Below are 25778 nucleotides of genomic sequence, written 5' to 3'. Positions count from 1 at the left end.
TGGAGCAAAAAAAGAATGAGAAATAAAAAAAAATACCAACCAATCAGTGATCAGATACACACCTGAGAATTCCCCTAGGGGCGTGGCCGAGAGAAGCACACACAGGAAGGAAGCACAGAGAAGGGTCAAGGTTCAGTGAGTGAGATGGCCAATCAAAAGAAAGATCCACCTTCACACTGAGATAAACAAATCAACAGAAGCTCTACCTTGATAATGAAACAAAAAAATTAGAAAAACTAGAAATATTAAAATTAAACAACTCAAATAAATAGGACAACAAATAAATAAAACAATTTCACTTGATTAGACCAAAATGTGTGGAGATACAGCAATGAAGCATGCAAAAGTCCTTGCTTTGGGAATATATCCTGCAGTGTGGGTACCCTGGCAAAGAGCATGCTTGCTCAAAGTGCAAAGATCAAAAGCCATACAGCCCCTAAGCCACCATACACTTAGGTATGATGCTTAAATGTAAAAAAAAGTCAATGAAAAATCATGAGTAGGTTACATATGAAACATGGTAACCCCTGCATTTCTAAGAAACTGTCCATAAAAGGCTGCATCATTTACTCACCCAAACTTGTATGAACCAAAACTGTGGAAAATAAATGAAGATTTTAGGCAGATATTAGGGACTAACAAACTCAGTCACTTCTAGGCCCTTTCCCACTGCAGGGACTAAAGCCTGTTTTAGGTACTTTTCCCCAGGACTAGAACTTTTCGTCATTTTCGCACCTGAGGAACTATAGTTCCTCATAGCCATTTTAAGTGACATTTTTATCTCCTACTCTGGGGTAGGTACTTTAGGGGGCGCAGAGGGACTGTGGGAGGTGCTGAAGCCTATGATTGGTCAAAAACCTATGATGCACGCAGCAATGAGAGATGCGAGGAGTCAGCAGCCCCCATTTGTAAACAAACTTGTAGCTGCTAGCCTGCTACTCGAGAATTGCACTAATTTTACATTACCCTTAATGGAAATGACATAAAACCAACAAAGTATCCAAAGAGTATCGCCTGTTTCACATACGTGTCTGTGTGAGTGTTTGTGTATGTTTGAGCAAAGCTGCTGCATGATTTCATCGGGAGGCACGATTTGAGTTTTCATCGCATCTGTACTGTTTGTGTACTGTTTGTTTGTATTCTAAGACTATCCAGAAAATAAAGTGATTACTACATCAAATTTTTCCTGGGATGATGAATATAAATAATCCTGTTTATCGAGAATGGGTAATTGAACTCTATTCTACACTAAACCGTCATGAACTCTAGTTTACATGAAGGAAGTATTGCATGCCTGTTACTGTGTGGTTAACTTGCTTCAAGATGTCTTTTTTAAGTCAATGAGTGAGTATTTCAGTACAGTAATTGATGTTGAGTCATAAAAGCTTTTTTTGTAAAAGATTGTGTTGATAAATAGGTTTATAGAGCATTTTCAACATATTTAAACTGTAACCTGAAGACAAAGGCTGCGTCTGAACTGGAAAATGCTGCCTTCGGAGGATGAATAATGAGGTAGGATGAAATAAGGTGCTTTTTAAACTGTTCAGAGACCAGTTTCCTTAAGAGTTCAATTCATCCAATAACACTGTCGTTTAAACCATTTACTGTTTAAGCAGCTGCCTACATTTTTATCAATACAGCCAAAGTTTGGCTGTGTACGTCCTCCATCGGTGTTGTTGATTTTGTTGTTGTTGTTGCAATGGAATCGCACAGGCAAAAACATCAGAAGAAAAATGTTGGATACTAGATGACATCACTATAGGGGTTACTTTTGTGAGTACGAATGCAAGGGTGGAAAAGTCCCATTCGTCTTAAGAGTTCTCATCTAGAATTAGTTAGTAAGGGTAAATTACCAGAACTGTAGGTGGGAATGGGGCTATTCACTTTCATTGCATCTTTTTTCCATACAATGAAAGTAAATGTTGACCAAGGCTTTCAGTCCAACAAATTCTGCCTAACATCACATTTGTGTTCCATGGAGGAAAGAAAGAGTTTGAAAAAACATGAGGGTGAGTAACTGATGGCAACATTTTCATTTTGGGGGGAACTATTCCTTTAATGTCAGAGATAAAATGTTCAATAAAAAGTTATGATTCGAACTGTGCCTAAGGCTTACCGAGAAGTTCTGCTCCTGCGTCCACATCTCCAATTATGTCAGATTTGGCGTCTTTGATCTCGTGGTACAGAGAGTCTGTGTTGATGCCGAACGCCTCATTCACAATGCCCTGAGAAGGACTTCAAAGAGCAACGATTTTTCTGTTATTATTTGTGTCCCTTATTTCACTTATTGCTTGAATGATGCTGAATCCACTTTATACTGCACTACTCAAAACAGTTTTTTCTAGAAAGTATTTTTTAATATCTTAGGGTGAATTCAAATAAATTCGGTCACTTTTCCACACTGAGACAACACTGAGGCAATTTACCTAAATTCACTCTATTTAATGTAAGACAACATTAATTTGAATTTGATGGCCCTTTTGTAATGATTGTGCAATATAAAATTAGAATAAAGAAAGTTTTTATATAGTTTATTGTTTGTGTTCTGTGTGTATTGAGTGTTTGAGAGGATCGTATGATGTGTATCTGTCTACCTGTTTCCTCCCCCGTAAATTCGAGGGTCCAAGCACATGTCCAGCTCTGGTGTTGAGTCTATAATTTCCTGAAACTCTGACCACTCATCACTACTTCCCATACCTACACACACACATACACACACACACACACACGTGCACACACACAAACCCATACATTGTTTTGTCCAAATTTATATGACGAATATGACATTTTTTAAATGTCATCTGAAAATATGTTGGATTTTACTGACGTTGGAATTTACATGTTTTTCAAAACATGAAATGTTAGCACATACTTGTTTCTTTATATGGAATGCGATTGTCTGCTTTTTCCTGACAGGGTTTCCAGAGTATTTTTTTATTCCTTTTATTCAATTGAATGACAGTTTCTATTTACTCTCTTTCTCTCACCAATGCTGACATTCCTGGTTTCCTGAGAGACCTGGACCTCCATGTTTCTGCTAAGACGTTTTGCATTCTTGCGGCCCCGCCCCCGGGACATGTCAAACTCTCCCACAGACACCAGCCCATCGTTTAGAGGGGTAACTGTTGCCGAGGGAACAGACGAAGTGGGAGTGTTCGATTTGCTGCCTGTGCTGCTGGGCGTGGCTGCAACAGAGTCTGAATCTGAACCATCCTCCTTAAAACAGAGAGATTAAAATATCACACACAAACATATCTTAATAAATGTGTTTTTGCATTCATACACATTTCCACAATCAGTAATACATCATCTTCAAAACCAGTACAGTTGGTAATGTTCTACAACTCTGTGGAAGCGGGGGCGTGGCCGAGTGCTGGTTTGTGAATGGAGAGCGAGGCCGGGAGAAATGAATGGTAAGGACTCGCACCTGTGTATAATTTCCCTAACAGCTGTTCTGTGTTTCAGTGAGCGGCGTTGGGGAGATAAAAGGGGAGACGAGAAGTCCGGAGGGGAGAGAGAGCCGAGTTTGATCCTTTTTCTGCGTGCGTCCGTTTGTTCGCTGAAATGCGAAAATCTTTGTTAATAAAACTGAGTTATTTGGACTGAGAATGCCGTCTCCCGCTTCCTTATTCCCTGAAGAGTTAAAGAACTTGTTACAATCCCCATTTCCAAAAAAGTTGGGACAGTATGGAAAATGCTAATAAAAACAAAAAGGAGTGATTTGTAAATGATATTCACCCTTTGCTATATTGAAAGCACTACAACTACACATTATGATGTTTTTCCTTGAGAATTTCATTGTTCTTTTGTTTGTTTTTTTAATGTACAGTAATTTCAAATCAGATGATTGCAACACACTCCAAACAAAAGTTGAGACGGGCAATTTAAGACTAATAACAACTTGACGAGTTGAAATAAGGCAATGTGAAACAGATGTTAAACAGATGAGGCAATCGTGTCATAGTATATAAGGAGCCTCCAAAAACAGCCTAGTCCTTCAAGAGCATGGATCCTTCGAGACTTGTCAATTTGCCAACAGATGCTTCAGCAAATAATCCAGCACTTTGAGAACAATATTCCCCAAAGACAAATTGGAAGGATGTTGGGCATTTCACCCTCTACATTGCACAATATAGTTAAAAGATTCAAGGAATATGGTAAAATCTTGGTGCGTAAAGGGCAAGACGAAAACCACTTCTGAATGCGCATGGTCTCTGATCACCAGACATCACTGTCTTAAAAAAACGGCATTCATCTGTAATGGATATCATGAACATGGGCTTAGGATAACTTCAGTAAACCTTTGTTAGTCTATACCACTCGCCACTGCATCAACAGATGCAAGTTAAGACTTTACTATGCAAAGCAGAAGCCCTACATCAACACTGTCCAGAAGCACTGCCGACTTCTCTGGGCTCAGTCTCATCTTAGATGGAAAGTAGAACAGTGGAACTGTTTTTTGATCTGAAGAGTCCACATTTCAAAAAGTTTTTGAAAAACAAAGCCATCATGTTATCTGGGCCAAAGAGGAAAAGGGCCAACCAAGCTGTTATCAGCGTCAGGTCCAAAAGCCAGTGTCTGTATGGGTCAGGGGTGTGTCAGTGCCCATGGCATGGGTAACTCACACAACTGTGAGAACACCATGAATGCAGACAGATATGTACAAATTTTGGAGCAACATATTCAACCATCCAGATGCTGTCTGTACAGGGATGTCCCTGCATTTTCCAGCAGGACAACTTCAAACCAAATACTGCCCATATTTCAAGTGCATGGCTGTGTAAGCAGAGAATGCGGGTGCTAGACTGGCCTGCCTGCAGTCCTGACCTGTCTCCAATTGAGAATGTGTGGCGCATTATGAAGCACACCATATGGCAACAAAGACCCCGTACAATTGTGCAGGTTAAGACCTACATAATGGATGAATGGGGGAAAATTCCACTTTCTAAACATAACAAACTTGTGTCTTCAGTGCCCAAATGCTTAATAAGTGTTATTAGAAGAAATGGTGATGTTTCACAGTGGTAAACACTGTGACAAACTTACAATAACTGCTGTCACTCACTGCAGGTTTACACTGTTTGAGACCTGCATTTCAACACAAGCTCAATGACGCTCCGCACAAAGTTCTGCACTCTCGCTAATGCTTTCATTAAAAACAAAGCTAAAAACAAAGTCTAATCAGCATAATAATCAATTATTTACACCGCGTCTATGCCTTGATTAGAACGAGATCATTTTAGTTTTGTTGTGTTGCTCATTTGCAGTGTATTTAACATCTACGTTCAAAGCAAGCAGTGCAATATGCAATGAATCCAAAATAATTCCAAAGTGCTTTTCGCTCTTGTTCTACAGCTTCTTTTCAAGTGTCGTGATGTTTCTTCAGTATTAATTTTGGTGTGCCACCGCAAACAGAGCTAGAACATAAAGCAAACATCTGGGCATTCAGATGGTTTAAAACTTGCGCATTAGGATCAGTTGTCTTTACTGATAGGACGGAGGACTAATTTAAGCGGCTCTGATTGGCCATTGACATTTCATTGCTCATCGGACATTAGCGATTGGTTAGAATACTCAACCGCTGCAAAAAAAAAAAAAAAAAAAAAACACGCTGTAAATAGAAACCATTGACGCAACAGGAGCAGACTTAAATTGAACACTGCAATCATCAGTTTTCACTATTACATAATCGTGGCAGCCCTAGCAAAGGGTGAATATAATTTACAAATCACTCCTTTTTATTTTTATTAGCATTTTTCATACTGTCCCAACTTTTTTGGAATTGGGGTTGTAATTCTTTTCAACAAAACAAATACCTACATTTATACAAGTATGTATAAATATATAACATATTAAACAATATTAATTATATATATATATATATATATATATATATATATATATATATATATATATATATATATTTATAAAATATTTTATATTAAAAATATATATTTATAAATATTTAATGTAAAATTACACTTACAATACATATTATTAATTATTTACACTTTTTCGCAAGTCATGTTCAGAACAAAAAGATCTTCTCAGAAAAATTCTAACACATAAATGTCTACATTTACAAAGGGTAAAGTGCAGTTTCACTCTATCCTTCCATTATGAATATTTTAAATTTGAGACAAAAAACTCCAAGAAACTGAAATGACAACATAAAAGCTCCATAGACAAAAACCTTTGTCAAACAGAATGCAACTCAAACTGCCTTTGACATACTCCTGTGTCTTGAGGCACTTGGAAAAACAGAAGTGAAGAATAACATTTCTTCTCTTCCTCTAAAGAACAGATGTTTGTTGTTACATGTATACAGCTGACAGATGCTTCATGTAGGTTTGATGTCATTAAATGTATTAAATAAGCTTGTTTAGAACATATCTGTTCTTCTCAGATGGCTAAAATAAGACAACAAAATGTTTGATCGTTGAATCCATTAAAGAATGTTTCAGAACAAAGCCAAGAATGAACGCCCAAACCAAAATCATGGAGCCTTGTAGCCCTGCTTGGTGTCCATCAAACATCCACCCATTGCACAGACTTTGACACATGCAGGCATAAGGGGGAGTGGCTGAAAGAATGGTAATTATCATGACTCGTCCCCTGGTACTTATGGGGACGGAGTCATATCTGTCACACCTGGTAGCCAGAGCCATAGACAGGTCTGTTGAGATCGCTAGAATGCCAGACGTCTGACAAAACTATTCTAGCCCCCCCAGGACCCCCACGTACCATGCCATCTCCACCAGGAAACAAGCTTAGTGATGGGGGTCGGTCTGTTTTACTGCAAGGAGGGTGAGAGAGTGGAAGAGAGAGAGAGAAGGTTAATATTTCCCACATTAAACTAACCCAACACTGGCACACCAAAATGGACACTCAATCTTGTGGACAGGGTGAATATACACAAAGACACAAACCAACAGAGGAGAAAGAGGTATAGGTTTCTCAATCTCTGACTCTAAGACTGCTAAATTGGGCAGGGTTTTTGCGTGGAGGGGCAGATAAAATTCAGAATATTTTGTAATAGAATTAAAATGAGAAAAATGGGTTGGGGGACTGCCAGAGATTCTGGGGAATTTTTACCTTTTCCTCCAGGTGTGTCGTTGACTTCAGAAACACACACAGCGGCACAAGCACAGATAGAAAGAGACAAAAAGAAAGTGAACACACACATCCACACGTACACATAACAGTCACACTATACCTACAGAGAACATACAGTATTCATTTGTGTTCAAAAGATTGCATACCCTGGCAGAAATTGTGAAATTTTGGCATTGATTTGTATGTGACTGATCATGCAATAAAAACTGTCATTTATTTAAGGATAGTGATCATATGAAGCCATTTATTATCACATAGATATTTGGCTCCTTTTTAAATCATAATGATAACAGAAATCACCCAAATGGCCCTGATCAAAAGTTTACATACCCTTGAATGTTTGGCCTTGTTACAGACACACAGGTTAAAATGGCAATTAAAGTTTAGTTTCCCACACCTGTGGCTTTTTAAATTGCAATTAGTGTCTGTGTATAAATAGTCAATGAGTTTGTTAGCTCTCATGTTGATGAACTGAGCAGAATAGATACTGAGCCATGGGGAGCAGAAAAGAACTGTTAAAAGACCTGTGTAACAAGGTAATGGAACTTTATAAAGATGGAAAAGGATATAAAAAGATATCCAAAGCCTTGAAAATGCCAGTCAGTACTGTTCAATCACTTATTAAGAAGTGGATCTCTTGATCTCTTGATACCAAGCCAAGGTCAGGTAGACCAAGAAAGATTTCAGCCACAACTGCCAGAAGAATTGTTCGGGATTCAAAGAAAAACCCACAGGTGACCTCAGGAGAAATACAGGTTGCTCTGGAAAAAGATGGTGTGGTTGTTTCAAGGAGCACAATACGACGATACTTGAACAAAAATGAGTTACAATATGCCCGACAACACCTTGACACACCTCACAGCTTCTGGCACACTGTAATTTGGAGTGACGAGACCAAAATAGAGCTTTATGGTCACAACTATAAGCGCTATGTTTGGAGAGGGGTCAACAAGGCCTATAGTGAAAAGAATACCATCCCCACTGTGAAACATGGTGGTGGCTCACTGATGTTTTGGGGGTGTGTGTGCTCTAAAGGCAGGGGGAATCTTGTGAAAATTGATGGCAAGGTGAATGCAGCATGTTTTCAGAAAATACTGCATATAATTGCATTCTTCTGCACAAAAGCTGCACATGGTACGCTCTTGGACTTTCCAGCACGACAATGACCCTAAGCACAAGGCCAAGTTGACTCTCCAGTGGTTACAGCAGAAAAAGGTGAAGGTTCTGGAGTGGCCATCACAGTCTCCTGACCTTAATATCATCAAGCCACTCTGGAGAGATCTCAAATGTGTGGTTCATGCAAAACGACCAAAGACTTTGCATGACCTGGAGGCATTTTGCCAAGACAAATGGGCAGCTATACCACCTGCAAGAATTTGGGGCCTCATAGACAACTATTACAAAAGACTGCACACTGTCATTGATGCTAAAGGGGACAATACACACTATTAAGAACTAAGGGTATGCAGACTATTGAACAGGGGTAATTTCATTTTTTAATTTGTTGCCATGTTTTGTTTTATGATTGTGCCATTCTGTTATAACCTACATTTGAATATGAATCCCATAAGAAAATAAAGAAATGTGTTTTGCCTTCTCACTCATGTTTTCTTTAAAAATGGTACATATATTACCAATTCTCCAAGGGTATGCAAACTTTTGAGCACAACTGTATCTATAAACTGTGTTAAAAATGACTGACAAACAGATGGAATTCTTGTCATTAGCTCATGCTGGTAGTGAAAACATGATAAAATTGCAAAGAACGAATTGATCAAGCACAATAATAATGATGAGGGAATGTGTTTCAAAGGTTATAACTTTAACTAGATTTTAAATTTGTATAAATCATATTGGTAACACTTCACAATAAGGTTGCATTTGTTAACATTAGTTAACTTCATTAGTTAACATGAACTAACAATGCACTTTTACAGCATTTGTTAATCTTGGTTAATGTTAGTTTTAATATATACTAATACAATGAACAACTGCATTTGCACTCATTAACATTAAGAATAATAAATGTTGTAAAAATATTGTTGATTTTTAGTTCATAATACCTACTACATTTACTAAAGTTAACAAACAGAACCTTATTGTAAAGTGTTACCATCATATTTAACAGTGAAATATTATTTCACAAACCAATTTCTAACATTCTGTGGGTAAATAAAAACTCAGTTGCACTGCTATCTCATTCAGCTCAGATAGTGAATTACAAGTTTAAACTCCTATTAGCTCCAATTCAATCCATAAGATGTATTTAAGAGCTATTCAAAAGCTATTTAAACTGCACTGCCTGTCCTTATTTGATAAATGAATAATGTAATGTTTACATCATATTTTGAAGGCTTTTTTTCATTTGAGAGTCAATTAAAAAAAATTCTATGGTGACTGACAGCATCTGAAGCATACTTAACTAGTTTAACTAGCACTGAACCTCGAATATTCCTTTAAGTATATTTATGAAATGTGTATACACATTAAAATCTACTGACTTTCTATTGAAATGAAAATGGAATGGAATATGTGCAGTTATGTGTAAAACTGGGTGTGAGTCTAAGCCAGACACAACGCTAGCTCTGACTAAGTAAGAAATGACAAACTGTCACTGAGCATCATCACCCAGTGCCTAGCAACTGCATCTCCAAGACAACTGTTCCAATAATGAGCCATTTTGTATCATCTACAGCCCAATACAAGTATCAGAACAGTAAATAAGAGAATACTAGTCAGGGATGCACCGATATGAACTTTTTTGGCTGATACAGATTTTAACAAAAACCTATTAGCCGATACCGATATTTTGCCAATTACTTTATTTTGTCATCAGATCACTGTTTTGCTCAGAAATTATGTTTTAAAAGAGGTACAAAAGCTTTTTATTGTTCTAAAAATAAATAATTTCCATTGAACATGGATTGGATCTGTTGAACACATGACAGGCCAAAATTTTTAAGATAGCAACAAAGGAAGATAAAAAAAAATATTGAAAAATAATTAAATATCAAAGCATGATGATTGATGTTTTGTACTTCAACTCTGTTTTTGCGGTTCAAAACAACAAAATGCACATTTTACATGTTTGTACTGTATATAGTACAAATTGAAAGTGAATTGCAGGCAGGAAAAATGCAGGAAAGAGGAAAATCATAATACAATTCATTTAAAATGTGATAAAACATCTCACTATTGTACATGTCTCATCTAATAATTATGGTCTTCCACTGTAGAATTTATCCATTTAGCATCACAGCATGAAAAGAGTTGAAAACATTGTCACTAAGACAGTTCAGGAAAATCACTGCTCCTTTTTATACTCAGTAATAATGCCACTCAAAACATGTGAAGCATACACAAAGGCCAATGCTGATTGAATGAACTTTCAACACATGTACACACACCTGTTAGCACAATAATGCTATGAAACTCATTGCGCATCGTTTCTTGTTGTCTATCGTAGCCGGACCGTAACGGTGGATAATATAAGTAATCGCCGCTCTTGACTTCTTGCCAATAAAATGAAAAGAGCAAACAAACAAATTATTCAAACAGATGTTCATAAGTCAATCCTTCTGTTGGCAGCCGATGGAAGCATCTAGGACTGGAGTGCTTTGCGAGTGGTTTCTGATCATAACATTGCTGTTTTCGATAAAACTTCAGTTTTGCTTGATTATTAGGTTAACCATTAACTGCACACATTGTCCGGGGAATTTTAAAGACATCTTACAACATTTAAAAAGCAAGAATCTAACCGCATGACATGAAAGCATGCAGAGAACGGCTACACACAAAACGGCAACCAATCGCACTTCCTTTAGCCAACCGGAAATTTTGCCCACCTAGTGAAAGACAGTCGCTGAGAATATTGTGGATAGACCTTTTCACAGTTGTGTCTAGAAGGGATCCCTCTTTCGTCAATCTCGTGAGATTCGACAATTCTACAGATTATACATGGTGTTTGAAGTCACACAGCAATGATGAGCGCTAGTAAAAGATTATTTTAAATTGTCTGTTTTGATAAATAGTCATTCTTGATGATCAATTCAAGCTCTAAAATAAATATTTCACATAATAAATTGTCAGTAATGAGATACTTTAAGTCAGTGGAGAAGTACATCAATATCAGCGCCAGTAGTAGGAATCTGACTGAGTGGTCTAATGATAATTTGTTTTAATACTGAGTGTAAGTTTATAACATTATGCTTTGTGTTATATTATCCTAGAATTAGTTTAAAAAAATGAATTACCACAACTGAAAGGGGGTTTCAATTACAGCTGCTGAGAGAATGACAGTAAATTTGGCATCTTCTCCCATCTGACTGCCTTAACCCACCGCTCTCTATTATTTGCATCTTCTGGAAAGTCAGTCAAACGTAATAGTGGACTTTTTCTTTTGCTCTTGGAGCAAATGCGTAAGTGAAAATAATAATTGCTGTGGTCTCCCATTCACCGCTGTTGAAGTTTACCCTGCAATCCTTTACTTCCACGTTCCAAAACCCGGAGTGTGAAAAAGGTCTATTTTTAAACTTTCAGGGTTTAGTAATCGTGCAAGACCATATTGTGATTTCAATCTTAACTCAATCAATCTTTTTCAATCCATTAGCCTCAATGGATACCATACCAGTGTCTAAGAAGTCAATGTTTGCTGGTTTCAAAGCATTTTGGATGATTTTAACTTATCATGTATAAGTAAGTGCTGCTTTCACAACTGTCATGTATGTAACGACGGTTTTTAAATAAACTGTCGTTTTTTCATATCAGCATTTTCATGCTTAAAACCAATTTGCAGATGGTTTTAATTTGGTCAATAATTGGCCAATAAATATCGGCGGCCGATACATCAGTGCATCCCTAGTTCTTATAAAGTTAATATTAGCACTTAAAATGTTTCAGTGAATCTGGGTTATTTAATTCACAACTGAAATTTTTCAAGATTCACTGAATTTTAGGGGGAATTTTTCAACTTGTTACCCATAAAACAATATTTCACAACATGAAAGTAACATGCAAAATTTTAGGAAAACATAAATCCCACATGCACATTCCATCATTCACATGTACACAAGGGCTTGGAATGGCCATATTGTGGTAATTATAAACACACACATCTGACAAGTTACTCACGTTCGTCCGCAGCCTTTGGATTCTGACTGGTTGCTGCCTGCCTGTTGCATCTTGGAGCGTTCAATGTGTTCCACATAAGTCTGTATCATCTAGAGAAAATGACAATATAATGTAATCCCAGACTGACTCGATGTTTAGTGGGGGACTCTGTGGGGGGCATGCCATCTGTTGCAGGGCTCCCTGTTCTTCTATTCTATTCACAAAAGGAGTCTAAAATTTATATTTCCTATTGACACACTAAAGTTGAAGATATAAGTAACCATCTTAAGACAAAATGTTTTTGTGAAACACACACACACACACACACACACATATATATATATATATATATATATATGCAGTATATAATAGAGGTAATATATATATATTTACATATTTACAGTATATATTTAGTTTTTTACTCCTTTTTCTCCTTGGTAAACAACTACACTAACTTTTGAAAACATCTGATTAGGGAAAAGACTGTTGATTGTAATAGGAACGATACCAGAACTGTGTAAAAATTAATATAAATCTTTTTCACACAAATATTGAAATGGTTTAAGTTTATTTAATTATTTCTTTAGATTACCATAGTTTTAAAACTGTATATATTATATATATTCAAATGTACAATATTTGTTTGCTGGATTTTCATATTTTAAGATTGAAAGTCTGGCTCTGGGACAAGGGTAAAACTGTCAAATCTACACATTTAAGGCATTTGAAAATCAGCTAAAATAAATCATGAAGGCATGGAATAACATTTCCAAGACAGTTTTGATCTTTACATAAAAAGTAAAAGTTGAAATTTGTTAGTTTTTTAGTTAAGAACCAACCCCTGGGACATAAAAGTGCCTTAAATTATAGATACACCCATATATGTTGACATGTCTAAGACTTCGTTAATATGCGTTTTGAATGTGTTTTGGGAGTTTCACTAACCTCTGTATGGCGCTGGTGAAGGGCATTATATTCTTTCTTCATGTCTGATTCTCGCTCTTCCAGACGAGAAACTATAATAGAGGTAAAACACATACTCTATGTGTATTCATATATGTATTCATAAAGCAAGGCACTCAAAAGTCTACTTGTCTGAGCTTGTGTAAAAACATCAGTGGACTCACTCTGGTCAGCATAGTTCTTGGTCTTCAGCTCCAGCTGTTTTGATTGTAACTCTAAAGTCTCAACCATGGACTGCAGCTCCTTCTTCTCTGCCTCCAAAGCATCTTCAAATTCAATGAATTTCTGTTAACACAAACACATTCACACAAGGTCAGATCTCTTATCTTGCAGACTGAATAAGGTGACAGCAGGAATGAAAGAAGTGGTCATTTGTTCTTGTGGCAATGGCAATGTTTAATATTATTAGAATAATATGTGCAGTCATCATATTCTATGTATGGATGGATGGATTTATGGATGGATGGATGGATATATAGCTCTGTGTACTGTGTGTGTGTTCTCCGATGTACAATATAACACTGCAGTGTGAGTGTGTATATTTATAACTGTGCTGACTCTCAGTGCTCTGTAACCTATAGCCACATCATGAAGCAGAAAAGTACGAGATGTTTGGAGAAGGGATTGTTCTTTGAATACAATACATTCACATTCAGAAACACACACACACACACACACACACACACAATCACACACACACACAATCACACACACTCCAAGTGGCGAGTATGGTGACTTTGAGCTGCAAGGATTTAAGTGGAACACAATAGGCTCTTTCTGCAGTGCGGCCCAGCCACAGACAGCCTCCTGGAATTCAGTAATCTCAACACTGCAAACCCAGCAGCCAAAAACACTCTAACACATGTAAACTTTAAATCACTCTTCATTTAAAACATTGCAATGGACTGATTATGTCATTCCAATGAGTGTTTTGATTTATAGAGTCATTTACAGAGAACTGTACATACCCCAAAGCAGCAGCAAATCCATTAAGACATTATGTTTTTCATAATGTAATTATGACAAAAAAAAATACCAAAATGCCAGAGTTCTTACCATACCTCATCATAACAGTGGCTATCTAATAAGTGAAAAGAGCCAGTCCAACCAATTGCTCTGTTCCAACCAATAGAATCCCTGATTCAATTCTAATTTTGTGATTAAATGTTATAATCAACAGTCAATAAAGTGTATAATTTTTGCACCAGTTTCCACTTTTGAAATTGCAAAAATAATGATGGTTTTCAAACAGGTTTCCCGAATACTCCCACTGTCTGCCATTGGCTGATACTACAAACAGGTAGTCCAGCCCCAAATTTACGCCATTGGTTGAGCCAATCAGTACACTTACAAGTGCAGTTATAATGGAGCTACAGAGGGTTTTTGCATAACGCAACAGTCAGTGTACATTTTTATACAGTTTTTTGTTTTAGTCTTTCGACGAAAATTTCTTTTAAAATAATTCAAAATTTCATCATGTCATATTCATTAATTTTAGTCAGTTTTAGTCAACAAAAATATATTTTAGTTGATGATGAAGGGCAAAATGGGCAAAAAGTGTGTCAAACTGTAACTGACCAAACGTTAATGAAATTTTCAAACATTCAGAAAAACAATTATAAACATTTTCTAATTTAAACATGTATATCAAACATTTAAATATACTGTCCTAGTTGTGAAAAACCTGAGCTCCTGAAATAATAATAAATAGAAGTATTAGCTACTTTTTACAAGTTAGCCAACAGTATTCTGAATTCTTCATGCTTTAGAGACTTATTAATTTTTCCGTGAAAGGAATATAGAGTGCAACAGTCTGGTTCTGGAAGTAGGAATCCCATTCATTTATCCCATCGACTAATTGATTTTCGGTGATAACTTATAAAACCTTTAAAGACAGACCTATCGTGAGCTACAAGGTTGTTCATCGATGGTATATGCTCCCACTGAAGCCATCCGTCTGCGTTATTTAAATTTAATTGTTTAAAAATTGTATTTGATAGCGGAATTACTGGTGAACAACTACACTACCCATGGCAGGGCTCCAGACTATGACTAAAATGGTCGCAAATGCGACCAAAAATAATTGATTGCGACAATACTTTAAAATCTAGTCGCCACTGGCGACAGTCGGGTTGTGTGCGTTCATATGCGGTTTCATCAGATATCATCTTGTGAGTTATTGAATATATTTTTAGACTGCGCACAACCAGTATTCACTAGTTCTGTTTCTGATGAGATCGCTGCACCAGACGCAACATCAAACCCAGTGCAAGAGAGTCATGAACAAATGACTCTTTAGAACCAGATCTTTTTCATGAATCACCAGAAAACAACTGAGGGTTTGAACTCAGGGGCCGGTTGCACCACCTGTGCATAAGTTACAACTTAGTCTAGTTGTGCCGTAAATGGGCACTAAGTCACAATTTACGCACTACTAAATATTTGAGCGTTGCACCATTAAACTTAGGTAGGACGTAACCCTACGTATAAACTAAATATTTACGGCAGCATTCGACCAGGAGTAAAGGTTGGAATAAAAAAGCTAAAAAATCAATGAGATCATGTTTTGCGTGACAGGCTTCAATCCTTTCGACATACAGTATGATGTTGAGATTTACACTCGTTTACATTTACGAGAGAGAAAAAAATTACTTTAAGCGCTCTTCAGCATGAAACCGTTCTAATGGTGCAGTTTTCAGGGTGCGTCATCCAGTGTCAAGTTTCAACACATTCAAAATATATATAGGATATTAAAATGAATAAATGTCTGTTTTTCCAGCCTGTTGTATTAATATTTATTTATCACCCCTTATTTATTTTAGATACAGTTCCTATATATTGTTATTTACACAGGGCAAATATACTATAAAGTCTACTTTTATTATGTATCATATTTTAATGGTGATATAATTTATTACAGCTTACAGTTACGTGAGCATCAATCGTAACAAGATCAAACTGAAATTCACAGCTTTTTAACACTTCTATCCACAAATGTGAAGGCTGTTTATTGGATACATATTATGCAACTATGCATTACTTTACAGAGAGCTTACGATGTACTAGTTAACTCTTGCCTTAAGAACAGGTGGTGCAACCAAAATAAGCACTGACTTAGTTACAAACTAACTAATAGTTACTAAGCCCTTAGTGTGAACTTTACATCCCAACTTAAGTGAGACCTTACGCACAGCTGGTGCAACTCTACCCAGGAGCTCAAGTTAGCAGTTTGAATCAGAGTCACTTTCTCAGCGAATCATCCTTCAGTGAACTCACATCTGGGAGTGCAGACATTTCAAAATAAGAGTCCCATGTGTATTTCGGGCTTCTTTATAATTAAAAGTCCCGTATTGTGAACCACTTTTTTATTGATTGGGATTGGAGTAGCACAATAAACTGCACCTGGGATTTCATTCAGTTTGCACTCTTGTAGTCTCTGTGCCTGGGGCCATCCAGTAACAGTAAAGAAAGACTAAGGCAATATTTTAAAACAATTAAAAAAAAAATATATATATATATATATATATATATATATATATATATATATATATATATATATATATATATATATATAGTTGTCCTCAAAAGTTTGCATACCCTTGGAGAACTGGTAATATATGTACCATTTTTAAAGAAAACATGAGTGAGCAGGCAAAACACATTTCTTTCATTTCTTATGGGATTCATATTCAAATGTAGGTTATAACAGAATGGCACAATCATAAAACAAAACATGGCAACAAAGAAAAAAATGAAATGACCCCTATTCAAAAGTCTGCATACCCTTAGTTCTTAATAGTGTGTATTGCCCCCTTTAGCATCAATGACAGCGTGCAGTCTTTTGTAATAGTTGTCTATTAGGCCCCAAATACTTGCAGGTGGTATAGCTGCCCATTCATCTTGGCAAAATGCCTCCAGGTCATGCAAAGTCTTTGGTCGTCTTGCATGAACCGCACGTTTGAGATCTCCCCAGAGTGGCTCGATGATATTGAGGTCAGGAGACTGTGATGGCCACTCCAGAACCTTCACCTTTTTCTGCTCTAACCACTGGAGGGTCAACTTGGCCTTGTGCTTAAAGTCATTGTCATGCTGGAAAGTCCAAGAGCGCCCCATGCGCAGCTTTCGTGCAGAAGAATGCAAATTGTCTGCCAGTATTTTATGATAACATGCTGCATTCACCTTGCCATCAATTTTCACAAGATTTCCCGTGCCTTTAGAGCTCACACACCCCCAAAACATCAGTGAGTCACCAACATGCTTCACAGTGGGGATGGTATTCTTTTCACTATAGGCCTTGTTGACCCCTCTCCAAACATAGCGCTTATGGTTGTGACCATAAAGCTATATTTTGGTCTCGTCACTCCAAATTACAGTGTGCCAGAAGCTGTGAGGGATGTGAAGGTGTTGTCGGGCATATTGTAACCGGACTTTTTTGTGGCATTGGCGCAGTAAAGGCTTCTTTCTGGCAACTCGACCATGCAGCTCATTTTTGTTCAAGTATTGTCATATTGTGCTCCTTGAAACAACCACACTGTCTTTTCCAGAGCAGCCTGTATTTCTCCTGAGGATACCTGTGGGTTTTTCTTTGTATCCCGAACAATTCTTCTGGCAGTTGTGGCTGAAATTTTTCTTGGTCTACCTGACCTTGGCTTGGTATCAAAAGATCCCCGAATTTTCCACTTCTTAATAAGTAATTGAACAGTACTGACTGGCATTTTCAAGGCTTTTGATATCTTTTTATATCCTTTTCCATCTTTATAAAGTTCCATTACCTTGTTACACAGGTCTTTTGACAGTTCTTTTCTGCTCCCCATGGCTCAGTATCTAGCCTGCTAGGTGCATCCACATGAGAGCTAACAAACTCATTGACTATTTATACACAGACACTAATTGCAATTTAAAAAGCCACAGGTGTGGGAAATTAACCTTTAATTGCCATTTTAACCTGTGTGTGTCACCTTGTGTGTCTGTAACAAGGCCAAACATTCAAGGGTATGTAAACTTTTGATCAGGGCCATTTGGGTGATTTCTGTTATCATTATGATTTAAAAAGGAGCCAAACAACTATGTGATAATAAATGGCTTCATATGATCACTATCTTTAATAAAAGACAGTTTCTTAGCATGATCAGTCATATTTTCAAAATCAATGCCAAAATTTCACAATTTCTGCCAGGGTATGCAAACTTTTGAGTACAACTGTATATATATATATATATATATATATATATATATATATATATATATATATATATATATATACTGGATTATTGGATTAGATGAATCCATATCTAATATCTTCTTCTATATATAGATTCTCTAGATGCTTATTCTTCTGTTTATTTCTTGCACTGTTAATGTCTTGCAGTGTCATTTTTTCTCGTAATTTTTTCATCAACAGTATGCTTTAATAAATAGTTTAATTATCGCCATGATGCCCTTCGTCAACTAATGTTTTCGTCAGTGGTTTTGTTGATGAGATTAACACTGGCTATAGTCTTAGTCTGTCTATCCAAGTATACATAACACAATACATAATTGAATATTTTAAGCAAGGTTGTCAGCTATTAAATACGCATTGTTTGTCACTTCTGTCTTTCGAAGCATGCGTCAAACACTGAGGCAAGTTATGGTCTAATTTAACTGTATTCATGCTAGATGAAGCCGAGCTAAAATCCCATTATCTAGGTCTGTTAGTCTGACTTTGCAAAAATTGGACTGATTTCATTTCGACTAAAGCGTCTTAGGCCGAATGAAATCAAACTTTTAAAATGCATGTAAAGGTTTTGTTATGCTGGGCAGGTACTCAAAGGCAGGATCCTCAGAAAAAACCATAGCAATTTCAGGTGAAGCAAACTACTAATGGCTGACATGTGGTTGTCTCTGCATATTAAGCTGGGATAGGAAGATGTATTTTGACAGAAAAATATTACACACATCACCTTTAAATCATATGTGACAAGTTGGACCTAACCAAAGTGCACCTGTCGTGCCACCATGCATGCATAAATCTTATGCCTCATGCATGTCATAAAAGATCTAGGGTATATTTATTATGCTGTTGTACTGTTTTCAGTCATCCTAAAGGCATACTATGGCTAAAATTCCTTTTGTTTGCATTTAGGGCCTTCAAGATCCATTTTAAGTGAGGACTGATACATTTTGTATTATATCAAGTCGTTTTATATACAGTATGTCTGTTATAATATAGTGAGGTCTGAATGAGAGGAAGCAAGAGTGAAATGGAGAGGTTTGATGTCTTCACTGTGTCCATTATAGTCTACTGCCATAATCCCTCAGGACATGAAATTGGAGAATGCTGTTTACTCCCTCTCTCCATCCCTTAAAGTCTCTCTCCCTCACTCTGTGCTCTCTGTCTGTCTCATAATATAAGATTCAGGTTACAGCATCACCCAGCCTCCTTCTATGAGAAAATTGATTACCCATAATCACCCACCCTGCCCATCCTCCTCCCACGTTCTTCTACGGTACCCCAAACATTAGGATACATGCAGACCCATCTTCAGCGTGAAATCACAAAAATTATGTAGAATTGTGAAATTGTCTGTTTCACATTTTTTGTGTTGTGCTAACATGAAATGTCTCAAATTAAAACCTAACATATAACACAGATTTTTTTTATAAAATAGCTATTTTAAACCATTACTTATTTCTTTCAACAGTAGAAACAAGCCTGTAGACACGCAAAATTCCCTCACATTCCCCTTGGACTTTTGAGTTACATTAAAGAGTTTAGTCTGTAATGTACATTGTTTACAGTATTAGCATGTTATTTCCTATAATGATTTATACAAATTTTAAGTATATGCCTAAATACTTGTAGCTTGGAATAAACAAAACATGAGAAAAAAGGTTACTTGCAACACTTTGCTTACTTGCAACTTGTAAATTCTGTTTCTTTAGAATATTATATATATATATACGAGGCCTTAGGCCGAGTTTCGTAAGTAATCACAGCAGTGCTGATTTAGGGCCACATAGCATGATTGCGAGTGTGATACTGCTTATATACGACAGTTCACTGAACAAGTACATTTTAAAAAATTAGGAAAAACTGAGTACGGTCATAAAAACGCATTTGTGCATGGGACTACTTTCTTACGCAACGGATCAGAATCTGACGTTGCTGGTTCAAACCAAATGATGCGTCCAAGCCTCTGTTAGTAATTTAAAAATATCACTTTAGAACTAGTGTCACGGCTTGGGCTGTTTCTAACAAGTTATTGGATAAACAAGGATGTGTGTGTGTGTGTGTGTGTGTGAGTGAGAGAGAGAGAAAGAGAGAGAGAGAGACGGAGCGTGTGTGTTTACCTATTGCCACACCCAAGCAGAGATGCTGTCAGCTTTGTGAAGATCAGCTTTATCAGTGGAAAAGTAACCGGCTAAGCGGGGGTATTTCTCCCTATTTCGTGGTAGCCGCTGCGCAAGAGTCATTCACTATAGAAACTGCAGTCCACCATTTTAAACAGCACGTCCTCTCCAATGTGGAAAGTCTGGTAAAAGGTAAGTGCCTTGAATTTGTGTAATTAATCAGTCTGTTGTGTCTCTCAGTTGTGATGAGCCTTAATGCTGAAGTTGTTAAAGCTGTGTAAAGCTATTTCCTAGCTTAAGTAGTGTAGTAGTAATACGAGCGATCACGGAGTGCTGTTGAATATAAACAGTGAGTGACGCTGACTCACTTCACATCACCAAATGGCTCATATTACACACAAAAATGTTCTTTTGCCACCACCTGCTGGCTAAAATATGTAATGTCACAAAATTAAATGTTAAGAGACAGATGGCTCTTAACACATCTGCACTGCTCTTACACTTTAGTTTAGAACGGCACGAACACAAGCAGAGTGATACACACAGTGAAGCAACCGAGTGCTGATGGTGTGAGACCATCAGTACTCATGGAATGTCTCTCGTCCAATCAGATTGACTAATATATATATATATATATATATATATATATATATATATATATATATATATATATAAACTCAGCATAAAAGAAACGTCCTCTCACTTTCAACTGCTTTTATTTTCAGCAAACTTTACATGTGTAAATATTTGTATGAACATAAAAAGATTCAACAACTAAGACATAAACTGAACATGTTTCACAGACATGTGACTAACAGAAATGGAATAATGTGTCCCTGAACAAAGGGGGGGGGGGGTCAATATCAAAAGTAACAGTCAGTATCTGGTGTGGCCACCAGCTGCATTAAGTACTGCAGTGCATCTCCTCCTCATGGACTGCACCAGATTTGCCAGTTCTTGCTGTGAGATGTTACCCCACTCTTCCACCAAGGCACTTAAAAGTTCCTGGACATTTCTTGGGGGAACGGCCCTTGCCCTCACCCTCCGATCCAACAGGTCCCAGACATGCTCAATGGGATTGAGATCCGGGCTCTTCGCTGGCCATGGCAGAACACTGACATTCCTGTCTTGCAGGAAATCATGCACAGAACGAGCAGTATGGCTGGTGGAATTGTGATGCTGAAGGGTCATGTCAGGATGAGCCCACAGGAAGGGTACCACATGAGGGAGGAGGATGTCTTCCTGTAACACACAGCGTTGAGATTGCCTGCAATGACAACAAGCTCAGTCCGATGGTGCTGTGACACCACCCCAGACCATGATGGACCCTCCACCTCCAAATTGATCCTGCTCCAGGATACAGGCCTCGGTGTAATGCTCATTCCTTCGATGATAAACATGAGTCCTACCATCACCCCTGGTGAGACAAAACTGTGATTCATCAGTGAAGAGCATTTTTTGCCAGTCCTGTCTGGTCCAGCGAAGGTGGGTTTGTGTCCATAAGTGACATTGTCGCCGATGATGTCTGGTAAAGACCTGCCTTATGACAGGCCTACAAGCCCTCAGTCCAGCCTCTCTCAGCCTATTGTGGAGAGTCTGAGCATTGATGGAGGGATTGTGCATTCCTGGTGTAACTCAGGTAGTTGTTGTTGCCATCCTGTACCTGTTCCACAGTTTCGGATGTACCGATCCTATGCAGGTGTTGTTACACGTGGTCTGCCACTGCGAGGACGATCAGCTGTCCTTCCTGTCTCCCTGTAGCGCTGTCTTAGGCGTCTCACAGTATGTACATTGCAATTAATTGCCCTGGCCACATTTGCAGTCCTCATGCCTCCATGCAGCATGCCTAAGGCACGTTCACGCAGATGAGCAGGGACCCTGGGCATCTTTCTTTTGGTGTTTTTCAGAGTCAGTAGAAAAGTCTCTTTAGTGTCCTAAGTTTTTATAACTGTGACCTTAATTGCCTAAGCTGTTAACGTCTTAATGACATAGGTGCATGTTCATTAATTGTTTATGGTTCATTGAACAAGCATGGAAAACATTGTTTAAACCCTTTACAATAAAGATCTGTAAAGTTATTTGGATTTTTACAAAATTATCTTAAAATACAGTGTCCTGAAAAAGGGACATTTCTTTTTTGCTGAGTTTATATGGTAGAGGTCGACCGATAGCGGATTTTGCCGAAACGATAACTAAGGTGGAAAAGGCAGATAACCGATTAATCAGACGATAGATTTTAAATGATATTAAAAAAAATCTCAGTCTTTCCTTACAATAACAGGCACAGACATAGAGGCTCCTACAAGAGTCCAAAATGAATAAAATCCCAGATTAATTAATTTTATTGTTCAACCAAAATCCCAAAAATAACCAGAAAAAAATGAAGATTTGGTTCATAATGTGGGACGATAAAATGTAAAAAAGCCCAAAACACACAAGGGGTTCTTATTTTGAAATGATGGAGACTTTACTCCGTTAAAATGCACTATCATTAAATATTTACCAAATTAAGATATTTATAGCCTATATATTCACCAGTTGAAGAGTTTGTATGTATATATATATATATATATATATATATATATATATATATATATATATATATATATATATATATATATTTCACTAGATGAGATTTAATGAGGAATAAGGTTTACTATTATTCACAAGATATGAAGTTGGAGACACAATGTATGTGCTGATAGGGCACATTTCCATATAGTCACATTTTTCTTTGTATGCTCTTGCTTCAATTTAGATTACTTGATTATCAAATCAAAACAGCGCCGGCCACAGAGGATCACGGACGAGGAAAAAAAATATATATATATATATATATATATATATATATATATATATATATATATATATCGGCAACTAGTTCCACAAAGCAACTATTGGCACATATTAAGTGGTCAAACCGATATATCAGTCTACCTCTAATATATAGAGGTAGAAACTAATTTTAAACAAAAATTCAACTGTATAGTATAATATAACAAATCAGCTGACACTGACCTGTCTCCTCAAAAACACAGACTTTTATGGGCCAAAGCTTTCCATCACTTTCTCTCAGCACTAACACAAACAATACCAAACCAACAGACACATGTGCGGATCATGGCAGCTAATCCCAGCATTCATTTATGGCCAGCAAATACTTTGGCCGGCTTTCATACTGAAATTCCAGGAGGAAAAAGAAGTAATCAAGAGAGGTAGGCTATGAGGAGCATCTCTGCAGTTACAATGACTAACAATAAACCTGAAAGAGCCTCTATTTTCTATTTCCTGTATCCAGTTGAAATAAACAAAACATACTGCACTCTGTCTCTTCAAGTTAACTTTGCTTGGTTTTTAAAATGGTTTTCACTCTTTCCATTTAAAATTAATACACTAAATTTGTACAATTACAACAGTAACTTACACCTAAAGAGGAAACACACTAACCTTTTGATTGCAGTCTACTTATGTACAACTGTTTGAACTCTTATACAATGCTAAACACAACAAGAATCACAGTAGCGTTCTGAAAATGCAGTTGATGATGTAGTTACAATGTTTGGAGAATATTTTGGCAATACCAGCATGCAGTGATTTGTGAAAGGTCTTAAACAGTGATAGACTGATAGGCCAGTCTGATTAATCTGTCGATATTTGGCCATTTTGAGATTATTTTGAGATAGCATGCCCGATTGGCTGATTAATATTAGTGGTGATTTCGCATCGCTTTTAAAATCTAGCAATGGATTTGTCAATGGATAGAGTTAGTGTATTGACTCTCTCTGTATTCCGATACTTTTTAGTCAATTTTGGGTACATTTTGTACAAAATCAACATTCATTTAATTTCAGATTTTAATTTGGTGTCAAATCTGCTGTACACATGATTTGTTATCATTAAATTTTATTACCTATATATCTGCATTATACTGACCCTATCGATCTGCCCCAGCCATTAAAAAAACCTGTATTGGTCAACCACTAGTCTTAAAGGGTATCTATTAGCTGCTGCCTGTTCATTGCTGTTCATAGTGCCTGTTAGATACCAAATGTGGCCAAAGAGGTTTCTCCAGCCTGAATCGGGCAGTGGGGGTATGTGACGAAGAGGAGGGCATGGCTGGGCCGCGAGGATGCATGTCCTGCACTGAGTTGCCCAATCAGCAGGAGAGAGATAAAGGAGGAGCCGGGGATGCCAGAGAGAGAGAAAGAGAGAGACACAGAGCTGTGTGTGTTTGTCAACATCTGTTGTTATGTTTCAGTTCAGCGTTTGTGTTGATTAAAGTCTTGTTAATTGTTCATCCGGCTCCCGCTTCCTCCTTTCCCGAACCTTGCTACATACTCATATACAAGCAGGTATGAGAGAATCTTTTTAGGAGACTTACTCTGTCCCACCATGCACAGGCAGAACAACATGCCATTTTAATTATTGGAAGTTCACATAGGGGTTTCTAAATGTATTAGAGTGCACATTACAGGACTGAATTAATTTCAAGCCTATTTTATAAAAACATGACTATATTGAGTAAAGTTTCTTAAGTGGATGTCCTGCACTGAAAACTCTACTAAATTGACTCTTCTCATTTGGTTGAGTAAACTTGTTCCCTCAAGTGAATTGAGTAATAACATCTCCAAAACGTGTGTAATTAAGTTAACTTAACTTGGTGATCATATAGAATGAACTTAACTATATTTAAGTTAAGGTGCAAGTAGACTTAACTCAGATTTGCTTTTGAAATATTGTTGTTTCTACTTCATTTTAATTGAATGGACTCAATTTTAGGTCATACAATAACACAGCATAAATAAAGAAGATTATAACTGATTTTAGGTCTATAGTTAAATAAACTTATTTCTCCACAGAAATGCATAGACTCCTGTACCTTAGTTGCACATGCACAATGGCAACTGATATAATGTTAACAAGGTCCAACTTGACCAAAAGGGAACACATATCACCCTAATGGTGACAGCACATGAAACAACTATTTGCAACAAAACAACATACATAATACTACAAAAGAGCTAAAACCTCTACGAATTCTAAATAACAACTATTTAAATGCCCCCATATGCTCCCTTTGACCAAAGAAACATAATTAAATAATTCAAGCGCAAGATATTATGGGTATTCCCCATAGCCTCAGTCTTGTACTCAATAATTTGAGTTATTAACACTTAAAGGAATAGTTCACCCAAAAACGAAAATTCTCTCATCATTTACTCTCCCTCATACCATCCCAGATGTGTATGACTTTCTTT

At 37.1% G+C, this 25778-nt stretch overlaps 1 protein-coding gene across 5 annotated transcripts in view; it reads right to left on the bottom strand.

The window, feature by feature from the left end:
* Positions 1-25778, bottom strand: part of LOC127451382 (C-Jun-amino-terminal kinase-interacting protein 3-like) — a 57336-nt gene that overhangs the window by 29736 nt on the left and 1822 nt on the right. For 3 of the 5 annotated variants that reach the window (XM_051716051.1, XM_051716048.1, XM_051716050.1), the window contains exons 2-9: positions 13353-13473; positions 13171-13241; positions 12247-12335; positions 7096-7119; positions 6745-6796; positions 2988-3216; positions 2595-2697; positions 2117-2235 (exon numbers count right to left, since the gene is read on the bottom strand). In XM_051716051.1, coding sequence (XP_051572011.1) covers positions 2117-2235; positions 2595-2697; positions 2988-3216; positions 6745-6796; positions 7096-7119; positions 12247-12335; positions 13171-13241; positions 13353-13473 — 808 coding nt within the window. Of the gene's footprint in view, positions 1-62; positions 75-2116; positions 2236-2594; positions 2698-2987; positions 3217-6744; positions 6797-7095; positions 7120-12246; positions 12336-13170; positions 13242-13352; positions 13474-25778 lie in introns of all 5 variants that reach the window. The other 2 variants (XM_051716049.1, XM_051716047.1) reach the window with 1 other exon arrangement.

This window comes from Myxocyprinus asiaticus, chromosome 14 (assembly GCF_019703515.2).
Source record: "Myxocyprinus asiaticus isolate MX2 ecotype Aquarium Trade chromosome 14, UBuf_Myxa_2, whole genome shotgun sequence".
In the NCBI taxonomy this organism is placed as follows: Eukaryota; Metazoa; Chordata; class Actinopteri; order Cypriniformes; family Catostomidae; genus Myxocyprinus; species Myxocyprinus asiaticus.
This window is presented reverse-complemented; position numbering and strand designations above follow the sequence as displayed.